At 42.5% G+C, this 26,308-nt stretch overlaps 1 protein-coding gene across 1 annotated transcript; it reads left to right on the forward strand.

Annotated features, from left to right (window-relative positions):
- The first annotated feature begins 100 nt into the window (after positions 1-100).
- Positions 101-26,308, forward strand: MVD (mevalonate diphosphate decarboxylase). Its single transcript, XM_033940040.1, has 10 exons — positions 101-395; positions 8,844-8,914; positions 9,182-9,296; positions 9,406-9,552; positions 9,633-9,832; positions 10,822-10,896; positions 11,071-11,289; positions 19,691-19,806; positions 20,409-20,517; positions 25,748-26,308. Exons 1-10 carry the CDS (start codon positions 326-328, stop codon positions 25,826-25,828), a joined length of 1,203 nt encoding a protein of 400 aa, XP_033795931.1. The 5' UTR covers positions 101-325; the 3' UTR covers positions 25,829-26,308.

Below are 26,308 nucleotides of genomic sequence, written 5' to 3' on the forward strand. Positions count from 1 at the left end.
CTCCCCCGTGACGTTCCCCAATGAAATGCGAGCGCATGTGTGTGACTGGCCTCGCGCTGCAGCCGATCCACCCCCCCTGGCGACGTTCCCCCAATAGAGCGCGAGCGCAGGTGTGTGACTGGCCTCGCGCTGCAGCTGATCCGACCCCTCCCCCGTGACGTTCCCCAATGAAATGCGAGCGCATGTGTGTGGCTGGCCTCGCGCTGCAGCCGGTCCAACCCTCCCGGTGACGTTCTCCAATAGAGCGCGAGCGCAGGTGTATGGCGTGCCTCGCGCTGCAGCTGATCCGAGCTCGGCCTGGAGCCTGTAGGGAAGAGGCAGCGGCATGTCCGGCGAGAGGCGCCCGGCGGCGGTGACGTGCACGGCCCCGATCAACATCGCTGTCATTAAATACTGTGAGTAAGGGTTGCAAAGGGACGAGACTGAGCTTAGCAGCCCCTTTCTCTCTGGGATGCTTTCTCGCGCCTTTTTTGCTCTTTGGGGGGGAGGCCATTTGGTCTGCAATGGCCTCTAAGCGCTCATCCAGCTGCTGGAATAGAAATGGTACCAGTTCTCCGGAAACTGGGCAGTGAGCTGCTCTTCCTCTTCCCAAGGGATGGCCCTAAAATGTGAGGGGAGGCGAAGTAAGAGTCCTGTTAAATCTTAAGGAGGGAAAGGGAGGGGTAGGATCTGTCACAGCAGATCCTTAAACTGGATGCATAAGAACATAAGAAATGCCTGCACTGGATCAGACCTGGGGTCCATCTAGTCCGGCGATCCGCACACGCGGAGGCTCAGCCAGGTATCCCTCAATGTGTCCTGCAAAAAGATGTGCGTCCAATTTTTCCTTAAATCCTAGAATGGTGGTTTCCTCCACCACGTCTTCCGGGAGAGAGTTCCAGGCATTCACCACCCGCTGTGCAAAGCAGAACTTTCTGACATTTGTCATGGCCATGACCCCTCTCAGCTTCAGTCCATGACCTCTTGACCGAGTCACATTTGACAATGTGAATAACATTGTTTCTTGCTCACCCCCTGCTGGTGAGTGAGCTTGCTCCATTTTCTCAATTCCTTTTAGTATTTTAAAAGTCTCTATCAGATCCCCTCTCAGTCTTCTCTTCTCGAGGGTGAATAATCCCAGTTTTCTGAGGCGATCCTTTAGCTCAAGTTCTCCATACCTTTTACTAGCCTCGTCGCTCGCCTTTGCACCCTCTCCAGCAGTGTTATATCCTTCTTCAGGTATGGAGACCAGTGTTGGATACAGAATTCCAAGTGTGGTCTGACCATTGCTCTATAAAGCGGCATTATGACCTCCTTCGCTCTGCTCGTGATTCCCTTCTTTATCATGCCTAACATCCTGTTAGCTTTCTTTGCCGCCGCTGCGCATTGAGCCAACGGTTTCAGGGTCCTGTCTATCAGCACCCCCAGGTCCTTTTCTTGTTTGCTCTTCCCCAGTGTTATACCTAACAGTTTATACTCATGCTCCTTGTTTTTCCTTCCCAGGTGCATCACTCTGCATTTTTCTACATTAAAACTCATCTGCCAATTTTCTGCCCATCTCTCAAGTTGGTTCAAATCTCTCTGGAGTTCCTCGCTGTCTTTATGTGACCTGATTGCCTGTCATCTGCAAACTTGATGATAAGACTGGTCATTTCTTCTTCCAGGTCATTTACGAAGATATTGAACAAGATAGGCCCAAGAACCGAGCCCTGAGGCACACCGCTAGTTACTTTCTTCCAGTCCGAGTATTTCCCATTTATGCCCACTCTCTGTCTTCTGTTTTCCAGCCACTTTCCTATCTTATGCAGTGAGACAGTGTAAACCTTTTTAGAGCAATCAGCAGAAGCTAAGAATAGCCTTACTGGGTCAGACCAATGGTCCATCAAGCCCAGTAGCCCGTTGTCACGGTGGCCAATCCAGGTCACTAGTACCTGGACAAAACCCAAAGAATAGCAACATTCCATACAGAATCCCAAAGAATAGCAAGATTCCAGAATCCCAGAGAGTAACAAGGTTCTAGAATCCCAAAGAGTAGCAACATTCCATGCTACCGATCCAGGGCAAGCAGAGGCTTCCCCCATGTCTTTCTCAATAACAGACTATGGACTTTTCCTCCAGGAAATTGTCCAAACCTTTCTTAAAACCAGCTATGCTAACCGCTCATACCACATGCTCTGGCAACACGTTCCAGAGCTTAACTATTCTCTGAGTGCAAAAACATTTCCTCCAATTGGTTTTAAAAAGTATTTCCCTGTAACTTCATCGAGTGTCCCCTAGTCTTTGTCATTTTTGACGGAGTGAAAAATCGATCCACTTGTACCCGTTCTACTCCACTCAGGATTTTGTAGACTTCAATCCTATCTCCTCTCAGCCATCTCTTTTCCAAGGTGAAGAGCCCTAACCGTTTTAGTCTTTCCTCATACGAGAAGAATTCTATCCCTTTACCATCTTGGTCGCTCTTCTTTGAATTTTTTTAGTGCCATTATATATTTGAGATAAGGAGACCAGAAATGAATGCAATACTCCAGATGAGGTTGCACCATAGAGCGATACAGGGGCATTATAACATCCCTTTTTTTAATAATTCCTAGCATCCTGTTTACTTTTTTGGACGCTGCTGCACATTGGGCGGAAGGTTTCATCGTATTGTCTACAATGACACCCAGATCCTTTTCTTGAGGACTAATCCCCAAGGTGGACCTTAGCATCCGTTAACTGTGATTCAGGTTATTCTTCCCAATGTGCATCACTTTGTATTTGTCCACATTAAATTTCATCTGCCACTTGGATGCCCAGTCTTCCAATTTCCTAAGGTCCGCCTGCAATTTTTCACAATCCGCATGCGTTTTAACAACTTTGAACAGTTTAGTGTCATCTTCAAATTGAATCACCTCACTCGTCGTTCCGATTTCCAGATCATTTATAAATATGTTAAATAGCACCGATCCAAGTACAGACCCCCCTCCCTTCTCTGTCTGCACCCAAAGCTTGAGATGGAGACCTGACAGCAGAAGTACACAGCCCAAGAAAGGAGGTAGATTCTTGGGGGTCCACTGTGGCATAGAAGCTGTTGCCAAGCATCCCCCCTGTCCAGAATTTACTGGAATAAGCAATAAGACAGAGAGTCCAAGTGAAGGGAGCAAAGCAATTTGCAAGGGAAAAGCCATTGGGCTTCTCCCTCTGAGTGTGCGATGTACACAGGTAACAGTCTGTCCCTAATCACCCCGTGCCACGCTTAATTACACTGCACAACAAAGTTTTTGCTTCCTGAACACTGCTGGGTGTTTCTTATAGAATTTTGGGTGCTGATCATGAATATTACATCAAAAATTACCCATCACGTACCATTTCAGAGAAATCTTCAATTTTGTCGTGATTTTTTCTTATATTTGGATGCAAACAATTTTTTCTCCCATAAGTGTCTTATCAACAACGGTTTGTGCCGCCTGGGTATGTCCATGCATAAAATCTAGCCAGGTTGGAAGCTGTTTTATGGAAGATGACATCCTGGGCATGTCTGGGCAGGTCTGAACGAGCTTGCGCTGTCTCACCATGCTATAATGGTGGCTTCCATACACCGATCCTGCTCATTTGGTTAATATAGATAGTCCGTGTGTGTATATAGTATCAGTATAGTAAAGTATAGTAGTATAGTAGCTGTAGCAATATAACAGTAAGTAAGCTTGATGCTATAGACGTTTTGGTGTCGGGCAATATGTCTCGTCGGTGTCGTAACAGCCGCGACACATTCTGCTATATCTGTGGGGAATATACACTTACGCCTCAGAGACGTTCGATGACTGCCCTTGTAAAGAAAGCCTATCATCTGTATTTTGGCTGCAAAATAGGTGATCAAGACAAGCAATGGGCGCCTCACATTTGCTGTGCGACATGTGCTGTTAGTCTGAGAGCCTGGCTCAGAGGTACTCGAAAGACGATGCCATTTGCTGTTCCGATGATATGGCGAGAACAGAAAGACCATGTGACGGACTGTTATTTCTGTTTGACTAATGTGTCTGGTTTCTCTGCCAAAAACAAGAAGTCAATTGAATATCCTAATCTGCCTTCAGCAATGAGACCCATGCCACATGATGACAGTCTTCCAGTTCCGAAACCACCAGAGGATTGGACCTTAGACGAACCAGATGAAGAAACTGCAGTGCAGGGTTCTAACAGTGACATTGACCCGGATTTTGAACCATCCTCATCAGGCGATCCACATCTGATAACACAGTCCGAATTGAACGATTTGGTCAGAGATTTGGGTCTGTCAAAAGCAAAAGCTGAGCTGCTAGGTTCGAGACTGCAGGAATGGTGTTTGCTATCACCAGGTACGAAAATTTCTGTGTTTCGAGACCGGCATCATGATATAACCAAATTTTTTGCACAAGTCGACACTCTCTGTTTCTGTTGTGACATTGAAGGATTGTTCTCGGTCTTTGGTTGTGATCACAACCCGGAAGAGTGGCGTCTTTTCATTGATTCGTCAATGTTAAGCCTGAAAGCTGTTCTGTTGCACAATGGCAACGTTTATCCTTCAGTACCTGTTGGCTATGCAGCACATATGAAAGAAACATATGAGAATATGGAAATGTTACTAAAGTATGTCCAGTATACCAGGTATAACTGGAATATCTGTGGAGACCTCAAAGTCGTTGCTCTGTTACTAGGACTGCAGCTTGGCTATACAAAGTACTGCTGTTTCATCTGCGAATGGGACAGCCGAGACAGAGAGTCGCACTATTCTAGAAAGAACTGGCCACTCCGTAAAAAGTTAGTTCCAGGACAGAAAAATGTAGCACATGAATCGCTTGTTGACCCGACAAAGATATTTTTGCCTCCTCTTCACATTAAACTGGGACTCATGAAGAATTTTGTGAAAGCAATGAACAAGGAAGGGGAAGGTTTTCGTTATTTAAGACAGATGTTCCCAAGAATAACTGATGCCAAGATCAAAGAGGGTATTTTTGTTGGCCCCCAGATCAGACATGTTATGAGTGACAAGCGATTTGAAGATCTGTTAGTTGGGCCGGAAAAAATTGGCTGGAAAGCCTTGAAAGACGTTGTTGACAATTTTCTGGGCAATTACAGAGCCCCAAACTACATTCAGCTGGTAGACAAACTTCTCAAAGCATACAAGAGAATGAAGTGCAATATGTCACTCAAGATTCATTTCCTCCATTCACACTTGGACTTCTTCCCCGCAAATCTCGGTGCTGTGAGTGACGAGCACGGTGAAAGGTTTCATCAAGACATAGCTACGATGGAGAAACGATACCAGGGCAATTGGAATCCGTCAATGCTTGCCGACTATTGTTGGATGCTACAACGTGATGCACCAGACACTGAATATAAAAGAAACTCGGGAGCAAAACACTTTTAATTCTGTTTCATTTAGTCGCTTGTGCGAAACGTAAACTTGACTATATATTTTATTGTCAGTAAACATAAAAATGTCTATTTCTCATAGTTCTTACGTGATGCAGTAAAACCAAAACCATATTTGAGCATACCAAGTTGGTACCTGTCATAATCACCAAAAACTTTTCAGGAATCAAGACTTAACCAAAAAATTGTTGTGCAGTGTTAACACTATATGCACAGATCAGTGAAGTCTGGGGGGATTAATGGAATCTGTGAGGTCCTCAGGTGGTGGTGCTCTCCTCCCCATGTACAAGCAGTGTGTTTGGGGACCTCCTTCAGGTGAAGTGTTTCCTCAGATTTCATTTCTTAAGATTGTCAGCACAGAAACCACAACAACTGCAGGGGTCAAAACCAAGGTGAGCAGATTTTTTTAAGGCTCTGAGGTTGAGATCCGCGGGATCCTCGTTTTACCCAGTCCCGCCAAGTTATCCGTTCCAGGAGAGAGACGTTTTGGCCGCTTCTGGATTTCTGCTAACCTTATCCTGGTGCTTATGGGGTGAGTTTTAAAAGTAAGACCAATGAAAAAGTCTCCCTTCTGGAATGGATAATTTGGAAGTTCTGAGTCATGAACACCTAACCTAGAGAAAGTGCATAAGGTTCCCTTCCAGGACAGGACTAAGAGGTCCATACAGAACTCCATGCAATGGAACTGGCTGCCGATAGCTGAATACACCGCTAAATGTTCCATGATAATGCAATAAGCTAATGAGATGCAAATTTAAACTGCGGAGAACTCGCACTCTAAATGGGAAAAGCCTGCTGAGATTCTTGAAAAGTTGTACAGTAAGGGGACGTCAGTATGCATATGGTCTCTCGGGGCTTTTTCAGCTTGCATCATGCTTGTTGCAGGTTACCGGGTCTCGCTGCGCCTTTTCAGGTAGAACTGACATTTCAGCCATCTTGCTGTGGTTTTCTTTAGGGTGTGCTGTGAGGTCTGCAGTTTGTCTTTATATAGTAGGTCCTCAAACCTGATTGGTTGAGAGTTGAGGTAAATGAGACAGGAAAGTCCATTGGTCACCAGCTTGTTTTTGGGTGAGAATGTCTGCTGGTCACAAATCTGAATTTTGGTGGGAAAATCAGTGAGTCTCTCTTTTTTTGCCCCTATAGAATGGGAAAGTCTCTGGTGAATTTAAACATGTTCTCGCTGTGAAGCTGGTCTCATGATGTCAGCTGTGGAAACCCTGAGAAAAAATATAACCCAGCTTCACGGGATGAACATTTTTAAACTTATCGCTTCAAGATTTCAGTCAAGCTATTCATCGTTTGCCTAAAATTATTACAGGATATATTTGGAGAGAATATACATATAGAGTTTTGCTTAGGGCATATTTTTCACAGGTACAAGCATTTCATGCAGGATTAGTTAATTCTTCTATTTGTATCAAATGTGAGAAAGATTCTAATACTTTATCTCATGCATTTTGGAGATGTCGTAGTGGGGAAAGGGAAGGGGTTAAGGGGGGATATAGAAAAGATTAGATTAGGTATATAGAAATATATTTTGGAGGAATGATAAAATATGTATGCAAATATTTTATTATGAATTTAATTGTAATGAATATCTCTTTGTATCATAATATTGTATATTTATTTGATTTCTTCAATAAAAAATTTTATAATATATAAAAAAATACAAAAAAACTCACTAGAGACTTTCCATTCTGTGTGGGGGGGAAAAAAGAAACCAGCTAATTTTGCCACCAACATTCAAATGTGTGACCAACGGATTTTCCCGCCTCATTCACCTCAAACCCCAACCAGTCGGGTGCAGAATTCCCCTCCCCCCTCAGAACGCATAGAATTCAGCACATGCTGTGCAGAATTTAATGCAGACACAGGCAGTAGAGGAGGAAGTGACCTGCTGCACAGCGGGTCATTTCCTTCTCCTCTGCTGGCTTAGACTTGACCGTTTATGTGATCCGCTATCTGGCACTCGCTGAGTTCCACCAGGAGATCCACTATATAAAGACAAACTGCCGACCTCACAGCATACCCTGAAGAAAGCCACAGCGTGATGACTGAAACATTGGTTCTACCTGACAAGATGGCAGCGAGACCTGGAAACCTTTGACAAGTGTCTGTATATGCATATGTTTGAAAAAAAACCCAAAAATGCCAGAGCATATCATCACATGAGCCAGAATATTGTTCTGAGCAAAAAAGTTGTGTGAGGCCTATATTTATGCGCAGAATAACATCCTGGTTCAAGTGCAGATACTTTTGGTTTCTCCAGATATTCACATAGAGCTATTTTCTTCCATTCTGTCTTTTAAAGTTGCAGCTACTTCTGTGATTGTAGAATAAAAAGCAGAACTGGTGGTACATCCCAGCAAGTGACAGTCATGAAGTCCTAGCCCTGGTGCTGAATTTCTCTCGTTGCGTGTACGCAAAAGTCCCATTTCCTTCTGTGCATTGCAGTGGAATACCTAATGGACTCATTACCATGCATTTGAATATACGGTATTCAAGTCTGCTATTTAAAAAGCCATGAATGGAGACAGCCCAGCCTACTTGAACAACCGCCTTATCTGAACTACCACAACCAGGCAAAGGAGAACCCAGATACCATTCACGCACCCCCCCCCCCCCCCGATCAAAGGCGTCAAACACAAAAAAATATACAATGGACTACTGGCCACGCAGACAGCGAAACTAGACCACTAATTGTCCAATCTACTGATCACGACACCAGACTACAAAATTTTCAGAAAAGAAATAAAAACCCTACTATTCAAAAAATCCATCAAGACAAACTAACTCCGCAGGAAGCATTTCAATCCCCTGAAGTAACCCTCTCAACTCTGCAACTCTTCTGGAATTGTCCAGATAACCTCTTTATGTAATCCGCCTTGAACCGCAAGGTAATGGCAGAATAAAAGTCACTAATGTAATGTAATGTATTGTCAAAATTAACTCCTGCACTGAATCGCTTTGCTCATTGTGTATTGAATAATTAGAGCGTACACCTTGTGGTAACCATATGCTTCTACTTACGGTAGTTTTCCGCATGGGTTCCTAAGTGTTTAGTGTCTTCAGATGTCTGGATGAAGGCAAAGCAGAATGTGCAGAGGTGGAAATAGATTTTTTTGTTAAACTAACCTTTCAGCGAGAAGAATTCAGGTTTCAGAGCTACCAGGCTATCTAGTTCCAGGAGGGAGACTTTTTGGTCAGTCCTGGTTTTAACCTTACATCCCTAAAGCAATATGAGATTTGTAGTTCCTGACTCATATCCATTAAAATCAGGACTATAGGTCCCATAATATATTGGGAAGGGGTTGTCAGAAATTCAGGTCTGGCTTACACTCTCCCTCCTGGAATTGGGTAACTTGGATTCTTCAAATTGGCTGTCCTTGTGGGGATTTTCTCATGGATTGGTTGGTTAATTTATTTATTAGATTTTCTTGTTTATACATGTGCATATTGCTTGCATTTTTCTGCAGGGGGAAAAAGGAATGAAGAACTGATTTTGCCCATTAACTCGTCTCTCAGTGTCACACTGCATCAGGATCAGGTTGGTATGTTACTGTTTGCCATTGGAATTATGCGTGTAACTAAAACTTCCAGAGGGAGGTGCTGTGGTGACTGAAGTGGCAGAAAAGGCTAGTGGTAGCTGACAAACAAGGACAAGAATCCTCTTTGCCACTGTGCCCAAGGAGTTTTAAATAGAGAATGACATGAGGGCAAATTTTTCCCCGTCCCCGTGGGAACTCATTTTCCTGTCATGGCATCTACATTTTTTCCCTTTCACTTAAGGGCCTGTTGCACTCTTCTCTTCCAGTTAAAGACCACCACATCAGCTGCAGCGAGTCGTGATTTTAAGGAGGATCGGATCTGGCTCAACGGAAGAGAGGAGAATATTAACCAGCCCCGTCTCCAGTCCTGCCTGAGAGAGAGTGCGTGCTGAGTGGGGTGGGAGGCTAAAGAATGAAAGCAAAGCACTGGGAGACCTGCGGACCTAGCTGCCATCCTGAAGTGTGTCCTGTTGGGTTTTTCTCTTCTCAGTCCGTCGTCTGGCTCGGAAGAGGCGGAGCGGTTCAGAAGAGGAATCTACCCCATGCATCCTGTCGTACAGAGTTCACATCTGCTCGGAGAACAATTTTCCCACAGCAGCTGGGCTGGCTTCATCAGCAGCGGGATATGCTTGCTTGGGTAATTGAGCTGACAGGAATGAGGTTCTTCCGTATGGAGGAAAGGCGGAGTTAACACCTGTTTTTCTCTCTCTGCTTCAGTGTACACCCTTGCCACGCTGTACGGGGTGGAGACTGAGTTGTCGGAGATCGCACGCCAAGGCTCGGGCAGTGCTTGCAGGAGCATCTATGGGGGATTTGTGCAGTGGCTCATGGGAGAAAGGGATGATGGGAAGGACAGTCTTGCCCAGCAGATTGCTCCAGAAAGCCACTGGCCAGAGCTTCAAGTCCTTGTCCTTGTGGTGAGTAACGTTGTTTCCGGGATGGGAGGTGTAGGGTAGAGAATGACATGGTGACAAAATTCATCACCGTCCCCACGGGAAACCATCTCCATGTCATCCTTTAAGGAAAGAGGGAAAAAATCAGAGTATAAATGGGCCCAGCCACGGACCCTCAAGCCTTGCGTTGAAGAATGCTGATGTAGAAGGACTGAGGTTGAGAGACACTAAAGAAGGACACAGGATTGATTGCCACGGTTATCCACGGGGACGGGAATGGTGATGAATTTTGTCACTGTGTAATTCTCTAGTGTAGGGCTTATGGCAGACAGGAGTTTTTCTGTCAGTGCTGATCATACTGAGTAGTTTTGATTTTTATTTCTCTTTTAATTTGGCCTGGTAATTTCTTCCTGCTCCATTGGGCTTCCAATTCAGGCAGAGCCAGGGCTGGGATCTGGTGTCATGAACCTCCATTCACAGCCCAATTTATATCCCACACTGTCTTTGCAGTGATAATCTCCAGCCAGGGCCTGTACAGCACCGCTGCCTCTGGAACATGGCTAATATAGATCCCAAGTTGGACCTGCAGGTGTCACCCAAGTGCAATGATAGGGCTGCTGCCTCTGCAGCAGCCATAGCCAGGAACTGAGCCCAGGCCCCCCTCCACATGGCAGCACGCAGCCCTGCCACCAGTCCCTAGACCAGGGGTGGGCAACTCTGGTCCTCGAGGGCCAGAATCCAGTCTGGGTTTTCAGGATTTCCTCCATGAATATGCATGAGATCTATTTGCATGCATTGCTTTAATGCATATTCATGGGGGAAATCCTGAAAACCCGACTGTCCAGCCTTCAAGGACCGGAGTTGCCCACCCCTGCCCTAGACAAATACCCTCCATTCTTTTCTTCTGCTACTAATTTGCCTTTACTGTATATGAGAGAAAGCTGGGTCCCCAGCTCCATGTTCCTTGTAGTGATGTGTCTCTTGCCTCTTATACCGAGTCTGCTTTCTCGTAGGTGAGTGCAGAGAGGAAACCTGTTGGCAGCACAGCTGGCATGCAGACCAGCGTAGAGACCAGCCCATTGCTAAAAGTAAGGCACTCCATTTCCTACCTTACGTTCTCTCTCTGGACTCATGTGGCCTGTTTTGTGGTGCTGGGTAGAGTCATGGCTTCCTTTGGCCTGTCTCTTGGGTTGGGAGGGGAATGTCTAAGCTCTTTGGCAGGTTCTCTTACTTGGGGGGGGGGCTTTTGTCTGGTTTCTTAGCATCGTGCTGAGGCTGTGGTTCCGGACCGTGTGAAAGAAATGTGCGAGGCCATAAGACAGCGGGACTTTGAGCGCTTTGGTCAGCTGACCATGAAGGACAGTAACCAGTTCCATGCCACATGCTTGGACACATTCCCTCCAATCTTCTACCTGAATGACATTTCTAGATGCATCATCCATGTGGTGCATCTCTTCAACACCTATTATGGGCAGACGAAGGTGAGTGAGAAGCAGCAGGGAGGGGACCTTCTTTCTCCTCCTCCAAAGTGGCTGTACACCATATCTGAGAAAGTGTCCCCCACCCTCCCTCTTTCCCAGCCCTTTGTCATGAAGACAGAATATTGCTCCTTCAAGTAGACCGAGTATCAGGCTCAAGTAAGTCTGTTGTTATATAGCCTCAGGACTATTGGTCTGGACTCTTCCATCAACGTTGGTTTGTAGGGATTTGAAAGTTCCTTAGAAGTGAATTATAAATGTTCCCCCAGATCTAGGTAGGGATGGAATGACTCAGTTCTGTCACTTCAGGGCTTCAGCCCCTGATCTGATCAATACATTATTATATAGCTAGTCCAAGGTCTCCTCTAAAGTGTTCGAGAGTCCTCTTTTTCCTACCCTGGTGGGTGGAGCTGCGATATCGCAGTCTCAATCACAAGGGACAGGAAGGTCCCGTGAGATTCTCAGGGATCCACTCGCCCTTCGCTGTTGAAACTGTGGTAATCCTGCCCACTGCTGATGGTAGCAATGTGGTTGGAGGACTCCTGTGGCCCTCCAAGGGATCCAGTCTTGGAAATAAACATCCATTTGCATATTCCGGCTAGTGACAGGATTGAAAGTGCACACAAGCATCTGCTGGGTTTTGGCTGGGGTACACTTCACCCCAAACTCCCTGAGAATCTAATCTGATCTATTACTGTGTTCAGTTTCAATTTACTGATTTTTAACTCTACCTCATCCATACATACCTTTACGCTCACTTAGATCTACTGATTGACATTTGCTATCTATCCCTTCCCTTAAGTCAGTGTCTCTCAAACTTTCTCGAGCCGGGGCACACTAAAGGTAGTGGCCACGGCTTGAGGCACCCAGAAGTGCGCGGACGTCGCCGTGATGGCATCAGTTATATGCGTGACATCATCGCATCGACGTCCGTGCATGTGCAGAGGCCCTCCAGATGGGCCCTGAGACGCCAGTAGGGGGTGCCAGCAGGGAAGGAGAGTCACTGGCGCCAACTGATTGCCTACAGCAGTGGTTCTCAACTACTTCAAGCTAAGTACCCCCTAAGTCTAACAAATATCCACCGAGTACCCCAACCACAGACCTCCCTAGGTCCAGATCCCATCCCCTTTACTAATTGTAATGCAATTTTTTCCATTCATTTTTTCATATACACACATTATACACAGCAGATATAAATTCTCAAAACTGACACATTTCAATCACTATATTGAAAATAAAATCATTTTACCTACCGATGATCCTCTGCAGGCTGCTGTAATTAGTTTAAAAGTGAGACCGGGAGGCCAGGGAGGAAGCCGGAGGACGCTAGAGAGAAGGGGGTAACATGCAGGCCTTCGGTGAATCGGGCAGCACTGGCACTGTACCGTGTAGGGAAGTCAGCTGGCAGGCGTCTCTCTTCATCCTCAGTGCTGCGGCACACTTGGAATCTCAGGAGACCTCGGCACACAGTTTGAGATACACCGCACTAAGATAATTAGTACAAAACGCCCTGATATCTTTTCTGTCACAGCACCCCAGCTGTGTTAAATTCAAATTAAAATGCTCTCTATTTAATCTAGAATAACTAAAAGGAGATGCCCCTCTTTTATTCCTCTACCATCTGTTCCCTTATCCCCTACCATTTTGTTTTTACCTTAATTGTTCTCCTATCTATTACGAAATATATTTCTTCCCTCTTTTCATATGGTTCTTGATGTTTCTTTATTTTGTCATTTCTGTGATTTTGCCGTTCGCTAGTTAGTCTGTAATTTTTCACCCTATTTTATTTCTGTACATTGCTTAGGAAATAAGCAATTTAATCAAATTTTAATAACTTTGAACTGGAAGAAAATTGTAAGTTTTATGTTGATTTTATACCTGCTGTGCATCGCCTTGGGTGAATCTCTTCATAAAGGTGGTTAATAAATGAGGGAAAATGACAGCCTAGGTTTCACTCAGCCCCCTTTATTCAGAGTATCTCATGCTGGCACAGTTTGGGGCTCATTTTCAAAGCACTTGGACACATAAAATACAAATGAAACCTGTGGTACTTTGTGTGTCTAAATGCTTTGAAAATGAGCCCCTTTATGGACCCGGTCTGCCTTGGGACTCTGAATTGAAGCTGTCTTGTCTCGGGGGCGTGGCTTGGAGCGCGCACGATATGGCAGCCTAACTACAGCGCTCCCGTATCCAGGCAACAAACGGAACAAAATTAAAACTTCTACTTTTTCAAATCGCTAAAAAAAATACACTAAACAACGTCGGAGATGGCGAATATAAAGCAGGGGAAAGCTGAAAAACCTTCAACATCGGGAATATCAGCAAAAAGAACAAAAGTCACTCCCCTGTCACCATCGAGTGTCCCGTTCCCGATGGAGACTGAAGAAATCACTGAAAAGGCTGATATAATGACTGAACTGTTTAAAATAAAACTTATGCTGACTGAAAACTCCAATAAAATATCTGAAGTAAAAGAAGAGCTTCTTAACATGAAACAAGAAATCCAAACTGAGAGACTGAGAATGACAGTGCTGGAAGAAAAAGTGGAGAGGTTTGAATCTTTCACACAGGAATATGACAAAGATAAAAAAGAAATAGCAGCTTTAAAAAATCAAATGGTGGACATGGAAAACCGAGGAAAAAGAAAGAACATAAGAATTTTGGGGCTGGCTGAAAATATTGAAGGAGGAGATCCTGTACAATTCCTAGAAAATCTGTTACCTAAACTGCTTCAGCTCAACTCAAAATGGCCGTTAGAAATTGAAAGAGCCCACAGAATCCCCACAAGAAAGCCAGTAAACCAAGCTGCTCCAAGACCTTTGATATTCAAGGTATTACGGTATCAACAAGCTCAAGAAATATTAAAAATGGCAAAAGCAAATAAAAACTTGAATTATAAAGGATCAAAACTGATTTTAGTACCGGATTTTGCTAAATATACTGCTAACATAAGAAAACAATTCCTCACATACAGACAGCAGCTGAAAGAAAAGGGATACATATATGGTATATATTATCCATCCACTATGAGAGTATCCAGTGGAAATAAATCCATATATTTTCAAGACCCGGCAAAACTGAAAGAATTTCTGACACAAAAAGATCCTAAGTTTATATAAATAACAGAACAATTCAGCTGAAGAAAGAAGAAAGAAGAAAGAAGAAAGAAGATGGAAAAAAAAAAAGGGGAAAATAAAGAAGATTATTAAAAGAAATGTTATCAACTGGAAATATAATTTATTGAAATAATGGATGCAATAATATAACAATATTTAAAAATTAGCATCCACAATCATTAATATCATTAATTATTATTAATATTATTAAAAAAAAAAAAATATACATTATTATTATCAAAATATAAATAAATTAATTATTTTAAAAAAAATATATATAAAATACAAGTTTTAATCAAAATAGATAATATATTCTATTATATAGCATATTAAATTATTATGATAAAGGATCAATGAAATGATTTACAATGAAAATATCATTAAAATATTGAAAGGAAAAATTTATAATTGTTATATTGAGAATAAGATTTAAAAATGAAATATATTAATTATTATAAAAACAATATTTTAACACTGTATAAGAAAATTATAATTTTATGAAATATATACAAGAAAATAATTGATTATTGCCAGAAATAATTAATAAAATAGATGTCTAATATAAAATTTTTATTTGATTTAATTATTCAGTCATATTAACTTATTATGAAAAATAAGAAAATAATGTAATGGAATGATAGATAATTAATAAAAGATGAATTTATTATAAAACTTATTTACTGACATAAAATGTATATTTTAATCAATTATTCATTCAAATTAATTCAATATGAAGATGATCTATGAAAACGATTGAAATGCATTATAATTAAGATCAATATTATATATTTATATAATACTGGATATATTTAAGTTATATGATGATATAGATATAGATATATATAGAGAATAAGAGCTATATTTGAAATATGTTTATTTATTAGAAATATTATATTATAAGTATGCATGATATTGAATTTAATTTTATAATTCAAATATATTTAATTCTCAGTGAATTCATAAAATTTTATAGATTAAATGAATATAATTTTTAATAATATAAGGGTGGAAGTATATAGAATGTATTGAATTCAGAAATATATTTTAAATAATATAATGTATTATTAGTTGCCTGGAGATGGAGATGTAGGTTTTGCATGACCAATGCGTGTTCCAAATCAGAATAAGATAATGGGTGGGAGGGGAGGGAAAATAATGGGTGGGTTAGGGGATAAATTTTCAATGAATGTGCTAGGAGCTAATCATGTAAACAATCATAGAATATTGATTAAGTATAATTATTAATCAGATGGATCTAAAAATGTATTCGCTGAATGTCAATGGTTTAAATCATCCTATTAAGAAGAAGAAATTATTATCGTTCCTTAAAAATCAAAATGCGGATATTTATTTTATTCAAGAAACTCATCTTTCGGAAATTGAATCAAAAAAATTATCTGGAGGTTTTATTTCTAAATGTTTATTTGCACCGGCTTTAAAGAAAAAGGCTGGAGTGGCTGTTCTAATAAATAAAAAATGTAATGCAGATTTTAAACTAATTAATTATGATCCCTTAGGAAGATGGGTGCATGTCGAAATGGTTCTGGGAAATACTACCCTGAATTTATTCAATTTATATGCTCCTAATACGAATCAAATGGAGTTTTTTAAACAAATTCAACAATTGCTCTTACCACTGGCTACATCTAATTTAATAGTAGCAGGGGATTTCAATGCTGTAATGGATCCGATATTGGATAAAAAACCAAGTAAAGTTATGAAATCATTAGGCTTAGATAATTTGATACTATCTTGTGATTTAGTAGATATATGGCGAATTCTTCATTTTAATGATCAGGAATTTTCTTTTTGTTCTCAGGTCCATAAATCCTTTTCACGAATTGATTATATATTTGTTTCTAATAATATAGCGCAGCGTGTCTTAAAAGCAGTAATTGATCCCATTATAATTTCAGATCATGCTGGTGTGTGGATTAATCTTCAAAATTATGATGCTGAAAACTCTGATTTAATTTGGAGATTTAATAATGATTTATTAGCGGATTCAAAATTTCTTGAAGATTTCAAAATAAAAATGCAAGAATTCTTTCAATTTAATGAATCAGATGATATTAATGCTGAGATCTTATGGGATGCTTTTAAAGCAACTATGAGAGGAAATATTATTTCATATTCAACATTTATTAACAAACAAAAAAAAAAAACAATTTATTGAGATGGGAAAGCAAATTAAATTATTAGAAAATAAATTAATTGAGAAATGGGAAAATAATACATTACAAGAATTATTAAAATTAAAAGTTAAATACAATGAAATTTCTTCTCAAATTGTGAGGAAAGACATTTTCAACAAACAAGTACAATATTATGGAAATTCAAATAAAGCTGGTAAATTATTAGCAAACTTTCTAAAAGCAAAGAAAAGAAAATCTAAGATTATTGCAATTAAAGATACAAAAGGTAACACACATACCAACACAAAAGATATTATAACACAATTTCTTGATTTTTATAAAGAATTATATACTTCCAATTCTTATAAAAATAAAGAACAAGACGGATTAACTTTTTTAAATTCATATATTGGACCAAATATTCCAGATCATATAAAAGGAAGTTTAGAAGAACCTATATCTTTAAAAGAATTAGAAACAGCATTGAAGTCTCTTAGAGTTGGATCCGCTCCAGGTGGAGATGGGTATACTGTTGAATTTTATAAATTTTTTCAAAATATCATATTACCACATCTGTTAAATTTATATCAATATCAAATAAAGAATGGAAAAATTTCTGGTACTATGGCAGAATCAATAATTATAGTCTTACCAAAACCAAACAAAGATCCTACTCTGGTTTCAAATTACAGGCCTATTTCATTATTGAATGTGGATAACAAATTAATGGCTAAAGTATTAGCATTAAGATTGGCAAAAGCTCTCCCTTTCATTATTGATGTACATCAAACAGGATTTATTGCTAAAAGACATTCATCAAATAATACTAGATTAGCATTCCACTCATTAAATTTAGCAAAAAATATAAATGATCCAGCTTTTTTAATATCTTTAGATGCAGAAAAAGCTTTTGACAGAGTGGAATGGAATTTTATATACCAAGCTTTACAATGGTTTGGTATAGGATCCGGTTTTATTGAAATGATTCAGACATTGTATAGCTCTCCTGGAGCAAGATTATATATTAATAATAATTTATCAAATAGATTTAACTTGCACAGGGGAGTTAGACAGGGATGCCCTCTGTCTCCTTTACTTTTTGATATTGTCCTAGAACCTCTATTAATTGCAATAAACAAAGCTAAGGAGATAGAGGGAATATCATTTAACAATTTTGAATTTAAAATATCTGCATATGCAGATGATATATTATTATATTTAAGAAAACCGGAAACTACTATTCCATGTATACTTAATTTAATAGAAACATATGGTACTTTTTCTGGATATAAAATTAATTGGAACAAATCTGAAATTCTCCCAATAAATGTTCATTGTACCAAAGGATTATTTGACCCATATTCATTTATTTGGAAAGATGATGGTATAAAATACTTAGGAATTATGATCAAAAATACAATTGAAGACACAGTCAAAGAGAATGAAAAACTTTTATTGAAAAAAATAACAGAAATGTGTGAGCAATGGAATCCATTACATCTTTCTTGGTGGGGAAGAATTCAAACAATTAAAATGATGATATTGCCTGTGGTTTGTTACCAAATGAGTATGATTCCAATATTTTTTCAGGGGTCATTTTATAAAAAACTTAACAATATTCTTACAAAATTTGTTTGGTGTGGGAAAAGATCAAGAATCGCTTTAGTATCATTACAAAGACCAATTATGGAAGGGGGGGTAAATTTTCCAAATTTTTATAGGTATCATCAAGCCTATATCTTAAGACAGGGTATGTATTGGATCCTCCCAGAGCTTCTAGAAAATGTACCAGATTGGCTATATTTAGAATGGCGGCTCCTGTTCCCTTTATATCCAGAACAGTTAATAACTATAACAATGCCTAAAAGATACAAAGACCACAGAATTTTATTTGACACTTGGAAAACATTGAGATATATTAGTAATCTATCACCTGAACCTATTGCTAAATCTCTAAATCAATCAATATGGATAAACTCCAGGATCAGAATTGGCGGATTTAAAATCGTCTGGAAACAATGGATAAATGCAGGAATAAGAACATTGAATGATATCATATCAGAAGGTTCACTGCTTAGTTTTTCACAATTGCAAAATAAATTTGGATTAAATAAATCACAATATTTTAAATGGATGCAATTGAAGCAGGCCATTCAGGTAGGGTTCCCTGAATGGAAAAATCTAAATAATCAATATAGTTTACAGGTTCTATGTTTCCAGACGGATTTGTTGGGTCACCAAGCCGCAAAATGGTACAAATTGATATATGGATTTTTAAATAAAAAAAAGAAAACAGGTCTTAGGGATATTTGGAATATTGAGATAGGTCAGACAATTTCTGAATCTCAATGGCCACGATTTTGGTCCTGGAGATTAAGATCTACAAGGTCAGCATCTATGAATCAAACATGGTTATTTTTATTACATAGAATATTCTGGACCCCAACGCGCCTGCAAAAAATAGATAGTACTATATCTAATAGATGCTGGCATTGTAAATTGGAAATAGGGACGTTAGATCATTTAATCTTTTTTTGTCCCTTTGTAAACGCATTTTGGAATTTAATTTGGCCCCAAATTAATAAGTTACTAGAGAATCATGTAGGACTCTCGTATGACACCATATTATTTGGTACTGCAATGAGAACTAAGAGTCCGATTTCAGCAAACAATAATAAGCTATTACTAATACTAACAGGAGTCGCCATGCAACAAATTACTCAAAATTGGAAAGATTACACCAAATTAAATTATACGTTCTGGTGGAATTCTGTTTGTCATATTTATAAAATGGAAAAAATAATAGCGTTACAACAGGGAAATCATCTTAATTTTAATAAAATTTGGCAACCATTGACAAAATATTCTAATGATTAGTTCTTAGCACAATGATAAATAATTATATATGAATGGGGTGGGATTTGACTAATTAATGGAAATATACTATATAAAAAGGGGATGGGAATTATATTATATATGCTAATGTATAATCTTTATCATATCATATTTTAAATACGATGTATTATTAATGACAATATTTTAAATATGTAAAAAAAACTTTATTGTATATTATATTACTCAAATATTGTAAGAATGGAAAACTTATAAATAAAAATTTAAAAAAAAAAGAAGCTGTCTTGTCTCATGTCATAGGTAGCTTACACGTTCGATGCTGGTCCAAATGCTGTCATCTTCTGTCTGGAGCAGACGGTGGATGAATTTGTGAGTGCGCTGAGATGCTGCTTCCCGCCCGAGTCTAACGGAGACATGTAAGTTCCAGCTCTCTCTGAGCAGAGATGCTAATGTGGTTTTCCAGCACTAAATCTGACCCTGTGTCCAGGACGACTCGACCCTGTGTCAGCTGAGCTTGCAGAGGATTAGGGGAGATGTTAAAGAGCCCTCGGAAAATAATCTGGGACAGTGATGCGGGCCAGATGAAAGGAGATCAGTCGTGGAGTGGCAGGGGAGCACTGCACCCATAATCCTCACCCCTCCTTCCCCCGGGTACTCCTGTGGATACTGTGCTCCTGCCCTGAATGTACTGCAACCCTATGGATGTTTTTACTCACATCCTTAACATAAAGAAACCCGTGATCAGAAGCAGGACTGCCACCTTCCCCACCCTCACCCTCAATTAAAAAAAATAAAACATGAACAGCAGAAGGCTCAGAATTTAAACGTGAGACCTCTGAGCCTGAGCAGTTAATAATGCTTACCAATTAAGGGATATGAGCTGGCCCAGAGCTTGATTTTGCTTGACAAATATTTGGTAGTTCCGACCCTAGGTATCCAGTGACAAAGAGTATTTACAGACGGATGAGAGAACAAAAGTCACAGATTCACACCCGACTCACTTTTGCCTTTCTCTAAGGTTCTTGAAGGGTTTGCCTGCTGGCCCTGCTGTGCTCTCTAAAGAGCTGAAAATGGCGATGGACATGGAACCCAGGCCAGGAGGGATCCAGTATATTATTATCACCAAGGTATGTGTGGGAGGAAGACTTCATGGCATGAGAGAGATGTATCGGCAGAGTGGATATGTAAATGTGGGCTGGGAGTAGGAGGAGTCTAATGAAGGATCGGCGGGTGTTGCAGTAGGGAATGAGCTAGGTTAGCAGAGCTGTGGGGTGAAGAGTTCAAATCCCACACTGCTCCTTGTGACCCTGGGCAAGTCACTTAATCCCCCCATTGCCCTAGGTACATTAGATAGAGTGGGAGCCCACCAGGACAGGCAGGGAAAATGCTTGAAGTACCTGAATGTAAACCGCTTTGAATGTGGTTATAAAACTACAAAAAGGCGGTATACAAGTCCCAATCCCTTTCCCTGATGTCATAATGCCTCATTCCACCAATCAGAGCCAACCTCATCAGTGATGTCACAATTGCTTCATTGTCCTATACTTGGCTCACTGTTACCACACTTTGATTCCTAGAGTGGTGCAGTGGTTAAATCAACCCTGAGGTGGTGGGTTCAAACCCCCGCTGCTCCTTGTGACCCTGGGCAAGTCACTTAATCCCCCCATTGCCCCAGGTACATTAGATAGAGTGTGAGCCCACCAGAACAGACAGGGAAAAATGCTTGAGGACCTGAATGTAAACCACTTAGGCTATAAGTTGTAAATAAATACTGAAAAAGGAGGCCGGATTGAGACATCTGGGATTTACGTCCACTGGAAGTAAAACCCGATGCCTCAATCTGTCCTCCTTTTTTTCTGGAGCCATATGGTAACCTTAAAGGGGAGCTGCAGTGCAAAAGTGAGATGCTCTGGCAGAGCTGTGGAGGTGCTGCAGGGCAGGACTGAAGGACAAAGCTAGAGCTGTGCATTAATAAAGTCCGTTTGACGTCTCTGGTCTCAGAGTAGTTGGGTGGGGGAAGACAGACCCACAAGCTGAGCTGATTTAGCTCATGGCACTTCTAAAGGCAAGGAGAAGTAACACTTGTGACTTAATGTAGTGTAGGCTGAAAGGGAAGAAGGGGCGGACCAGGCTGGGGTCAGAGGGCAGTGAGTATTTCCGAGCAGAGTCTGGAGGAAGATGCAGGAGCCCCAGTTCCTCTTTCCACTGAAGAAGCAGTGTTGAAATGTTGTGGATTATATCTGCGGGAGCTCACGTTCACTCAGTTATTACAACAAACCCTGTCCCTGCCCTGAGTTGCGGGTTGAAAGCCCTGTGTGAATCCAAAGCCTAGCACAGGGAGAAATGAGGGCGGAAAGCAGGGTACAGGAGTTTTCTGCTTTTAAACTGTAGTGCAATTGTTCAATGGAAGTATAGCCAGGGTTAGATTGTGACCAAAAATCCGCTCAGGCATGAGAATCCTATCCCTGACCCCTCTCCTCTCCGCTCAAGCTCTCTTTCCTTCCTGTCTCAATTCCAACAGCAGTGAGCTCCCCTCCAAGTCTGCCCTCTTAAAGGCACAGGAGCTCATGAGCTGGCAAATAGTCTTATATTGGTGGTCTGAGAACCCTGCATCTTTAAGAGAGGATGGTTCACGGAAGTTTCGCCCCCAGCAATTCGCCCCTCACATTTCGCCCCCGCACATTTCGCCCCCCGGATGTTTCGCCCCCACACATTTCGCCCCCGCACATTTCGCCCCCCACACATTTCGCCCCCGCACATTTCGCCCCTGAGTGTCAGACTATTCCTCTCGCAGGCGATTTCTTTGCCGACACGACGGCAGGCTACAAATTCAAAGTGCACAGCTGGCTGTTCTCACTGCCTCTAATGTCGGCCCTGCAGCTCCGGACTTCCCCACACCTGCTCTCTCCCCCCCCCCCCCCGATCACTATTATTTTAAATGTTATGGCAGCCACGGCGCTGTATCCATCGGAGGAGACTTCTAACCTCGGCCATGAAGTTGCTGTTGCAGGAAGAGTTCCGGGGCAGGCCGAGGTTAGAAGTCTCCTCCGATGGATACAGCGCCGTGGCTGCCATAACATTTAAAATAATAGTGATCGGGGGGGGGGGGGGAGAGAGCAGGTGTGGGGAAGTCCGGAGCTGCAGGGCCGGCGTTAGAGGGAGTAAGAGCTGATGGTGCCACAGGGTCCCGCGTTGGGGGGGGGGGGGATGGTGCCACAGGGTCCCGCCCCTCCCCTCTACCTTGACTGGCTGACAGGCTAGGCAGACGCTGTGCTTAAGTAAGCGTGTCGCTCCTTTTAGATTCAAAGCTCAAAAGACTGGGAAGGGGAGGAGGAGACGTGGCAAGAACAGGCTCATCTGCACCCCCTGGTGCCACAGGGTCCCGCGTTGGGGGGGGGGGATGGTGCCACAGGGTCCCGCCCCTCCCCTCTACCTTGACTGGCTGACAGGCTAGGCAGACGCTGTGCTTAAGTAAGCGTGTCGCTAGACTGGGAAGGGGAGGAGGAGACGTGGCAAGAACAGGCTCATCTGCACCCCCTGGTGCCACAGGGTCCCGCGTTGGGGGGGGGATGGTGCCACAGGGTCCCGCCCCTCCCCTCTACCTTGACTGGCTGACAGGCTAGGCAGACGCTGTGCTTAAGTAAGCGTGTCGCTCCTTTTAGATTCAAAGCTCAAAAGACTGGGAAGGGGAGGAGGAGACGTGGCAAGAACAGGCTCATCTGCACCCCCTTAACTGTAATTGGTTGATAGAATTGACAGACAGTGCACGCTACCTCGGCCTGCCCCGGAACTCTTCCTGCAGCCACCACCCGCCTAGGCAGGAACATGAAGTTGCTGTTGCAGGAAGAGTTCCGGGGCAGGCCGAGGTTAGAAGTCTCCTCCGATGGATACAGCGCCGCGGCTGCCATAACATTTAAAATAATAGGGGGGGGGGGGAAGAGCAGGTGTGGGGAAGTCCGGAGCTGCAGGGCCGACATTAGAGGCAGTGAGAACAGCCAGCTGTGCACTTTGAATTTGTAGCCTGCCGTCGTGTCGGCAAAGAAATCGCCTGCGAGAGGAATAGTCTGACACTCAGGGGCGAAATGTGCGGGGGCGAAATGTGTGGGGGCGAAACATCCGGGGGGCGAAATGTGCGGGGGCGAAATGTGTCTGGGGGCGAAATGTGGGGGGCGAAATGTGAGGGGCGAATTGCTGGGGGCGAAATGTGGGGGGCGAACCTTCCGGATCCCAGAGAGGATACCATTGGTTTAGTTCAGCGGCCCAGATGCTCATCCTAGACCTGCTAAGTAAACTGCACCAGTAGGAGTTACTTGGTAGGAAGGCTGCTATGTGAAACCCCAGGCTGCCATTTCCCATGATATGAAGCCATGTTACCTTCTCACATAATTTGGAGTAGAGAATGACATGGGGGGGAAGATTTGGCCCCGCCCCAGCCCCGCAAACAATCTGATCCCATCTGCACAAGCCTCTAATAGTTTTTTTTTTAATACTGAACTTATTTTATTAAAGTATAAAAAGAGACAATATTCTGTACAATTGTCATTTTATAAATCAGAAATAAAACAGAGCAAGGATCAACAAAACCCCCATCTCTCCTCTCTTCCCCCTCACAAATATCCCCTCCACTATTGAGAAAACTGAAGTCAGATTACTACAGAATGCTACATAGAAAAATCAAGCTAGCAGAATACTTCAGTCACACATGGCAGGAATAGTGTTAGGGGAGTGCAACTAGGGCAACTGCCCCCTGGTCAGAGAGAGAGCCCTAAGCCAGTTGGAAGCTAAAGAAGCACAGCTCTAGAAGGATACATATTTCAAATCTGATATATTCTAATCACAAAATAGAAAAAAAAATTCTACCTTTTGTTGTCTGGTCATTTTATTCTCCACATCACATTAGTCTCAGGCTCTGGTTTCTGTTTCCATCTGTCTACTCTTAACTCACTTGCCAGGAATTCCTGACCATTTGACATGTCTTCTTTCTCCATGCTCAACATTCATCTCCCTTCCCTTTCTAGTATTTCCTCTGTGCCCATCTCCTGCCTTCATCATCTCACCATTCTATGATCCCCTCCTCTATATCCCTTTGCCCCCCCTAAGTCCAACACCTTCCTTCTATGTTCTTCTTCTCCCCCATGTCGTCATTTTCTCTCTCTATCCATATATCCTCCCATGTCTAGCATTACTCCTCTGTATCCATATACCACCCCCATGCAGCATTCCCCTTTTTGTCCCTGTTCCTATGCTCCCATCCATGCCCACCATCTCCCCTCTTTTTGTATATCTCCTGTGTCCAGCTTCTGTCCTTTCTTTCTCCCTTACACCAATGTGTCTCTCACATTCTCTCTTTCCTCCCTCCCTCTGCTATGTTCAATATTTCACTCACACATCCTTCATCCCCTTGGTTCAGCTTTTCTCTTTCCCTTTTCTCTCTTCCTCCCTGCAGGTCCTGCACCTCTCTCCCTTCCCTCTAGCCCCTTCTCATAGGTTCAACACCTCTATCCCCTCCCTTCCACACCCAGGTGTGGGTCTGGCACCTGTTCCCCCCCCCAATCTCCATACCAAATCCAGCAACTGTATCCCTTCCCTTCAGGTCCAGCAGTCCAAGCAACTCCCCCCCCCCTTCGCGAGTGCAGCAGCGCTGGTCCCTGCATAGCTAACTGGAACACAGGACCACATCAAAAGCAGTCCTAGCTTTGCAGGTGCTGGTATGGAATATTGACCAGCACCTGCGTAACTAATCAGGCAAAGCTAGGACTGTTTTCTATGAGGTCCAATATGCCCCTGTTGAGCCCCAGACCACTGGGCTTGGTAAGGTAGACTTTGGGGTGTGTGGGGAGCTGCTGTGACTTGAGGGGGAGGGAGGGAGAATTGGAACTGCTAGGGGGGCAGGGAGGGGAGAAATGTAAACTCTCCTTATGTGGGTCCCAACTAATATTCTGCTGGGATCTGCACAACTCCTGTGGCTGTCTCAAGTCTGGTGAGAGCAGGTTGTTTGATGCCAGTACCTGCTCATGGCCTGGCATTGAAAATCGGTGGCTAATTTAGCCAGCCATGATCGGTGCTTAAAAAAACACGGACCACTGCCAGCTGAATATGGAGCAGAAAGATTCCAGTGTAGGAGCCCAACCCACAAAATTAGGAGCCTAAATACTTTTATCAGCCTTGTGATGTCTGGCCCGTGCTATGAGGACTCTGGTACCTCTGATGTCACTGTCGTCATCCTCTCACTTACATGCTGTGCTAATGGCTGAGGATTTTGTGTATAATGCCAAGTCATGCACCTCAGAGGTTGCTGCATATATTAGATTAATAAATGCTGGCCTAAGACCATGTTTGTCTTGGTTCTTCTCATAGCCAGGTCCTGGGCCGCAGTTGGTGGAAGACCCCTCCCTCCATCTCCTTGGGAAAGATGGGCTCCCCAAGCATAGTGCCTGACCGATAATGCCATTGTGCCAAAGAGAGAGCGAGCTGCCGACATTGGAAGAACAAGAGGGAGAGTGCCATGTCCTTCACTTCCCAAAACCTCACTTGTCGGCTGAGAAGCCCCATGGACACAGGAGGGTTGGATGAAGAGAAGCTGCCCTTCTTGTGGCCTTGAGTTATTCATGTAGTAGAAACCTGGGGAAGAAAGCAACGGTGTCGTTCATTGGTTTTTCTGTTTCTCACCCCTGCACAGAGTCCCCTCTAGACCACCAGTCCATCAGGAATTTTCATCTGTGCCCATGTCCGGCCAGGGTTGCCAGCCTGGTACATTGAACACCTGTTGAAATTGAATTGGCATGAGCAAGCAATGAGGGAAAACTGTAAAGCTATGAAAACTGATGACCTTCAGTGGGAGCTTTAAGGCTGTTTCTCAAGTTTCAAGTTTTATTTAAAAAATTTGATGCAACGCTTATAAAATTTTTAAGCAATTTC

Source organism: Geotrypetes seraphini, chromosome 4 (assembly GCF_902459505.1).
Source record: "Geotrypetes seraphini chromosome 4, aGeoSer1.1, whole genome shotgun sequence".
Taxonomy (NCBI): domain Eukaryota; kingdom Metazoa; phylum Chordata; class Amphibia; order Gymnophiona; family Dermophiidae; genus Geotrypetes; species Geotrypetes seraphini.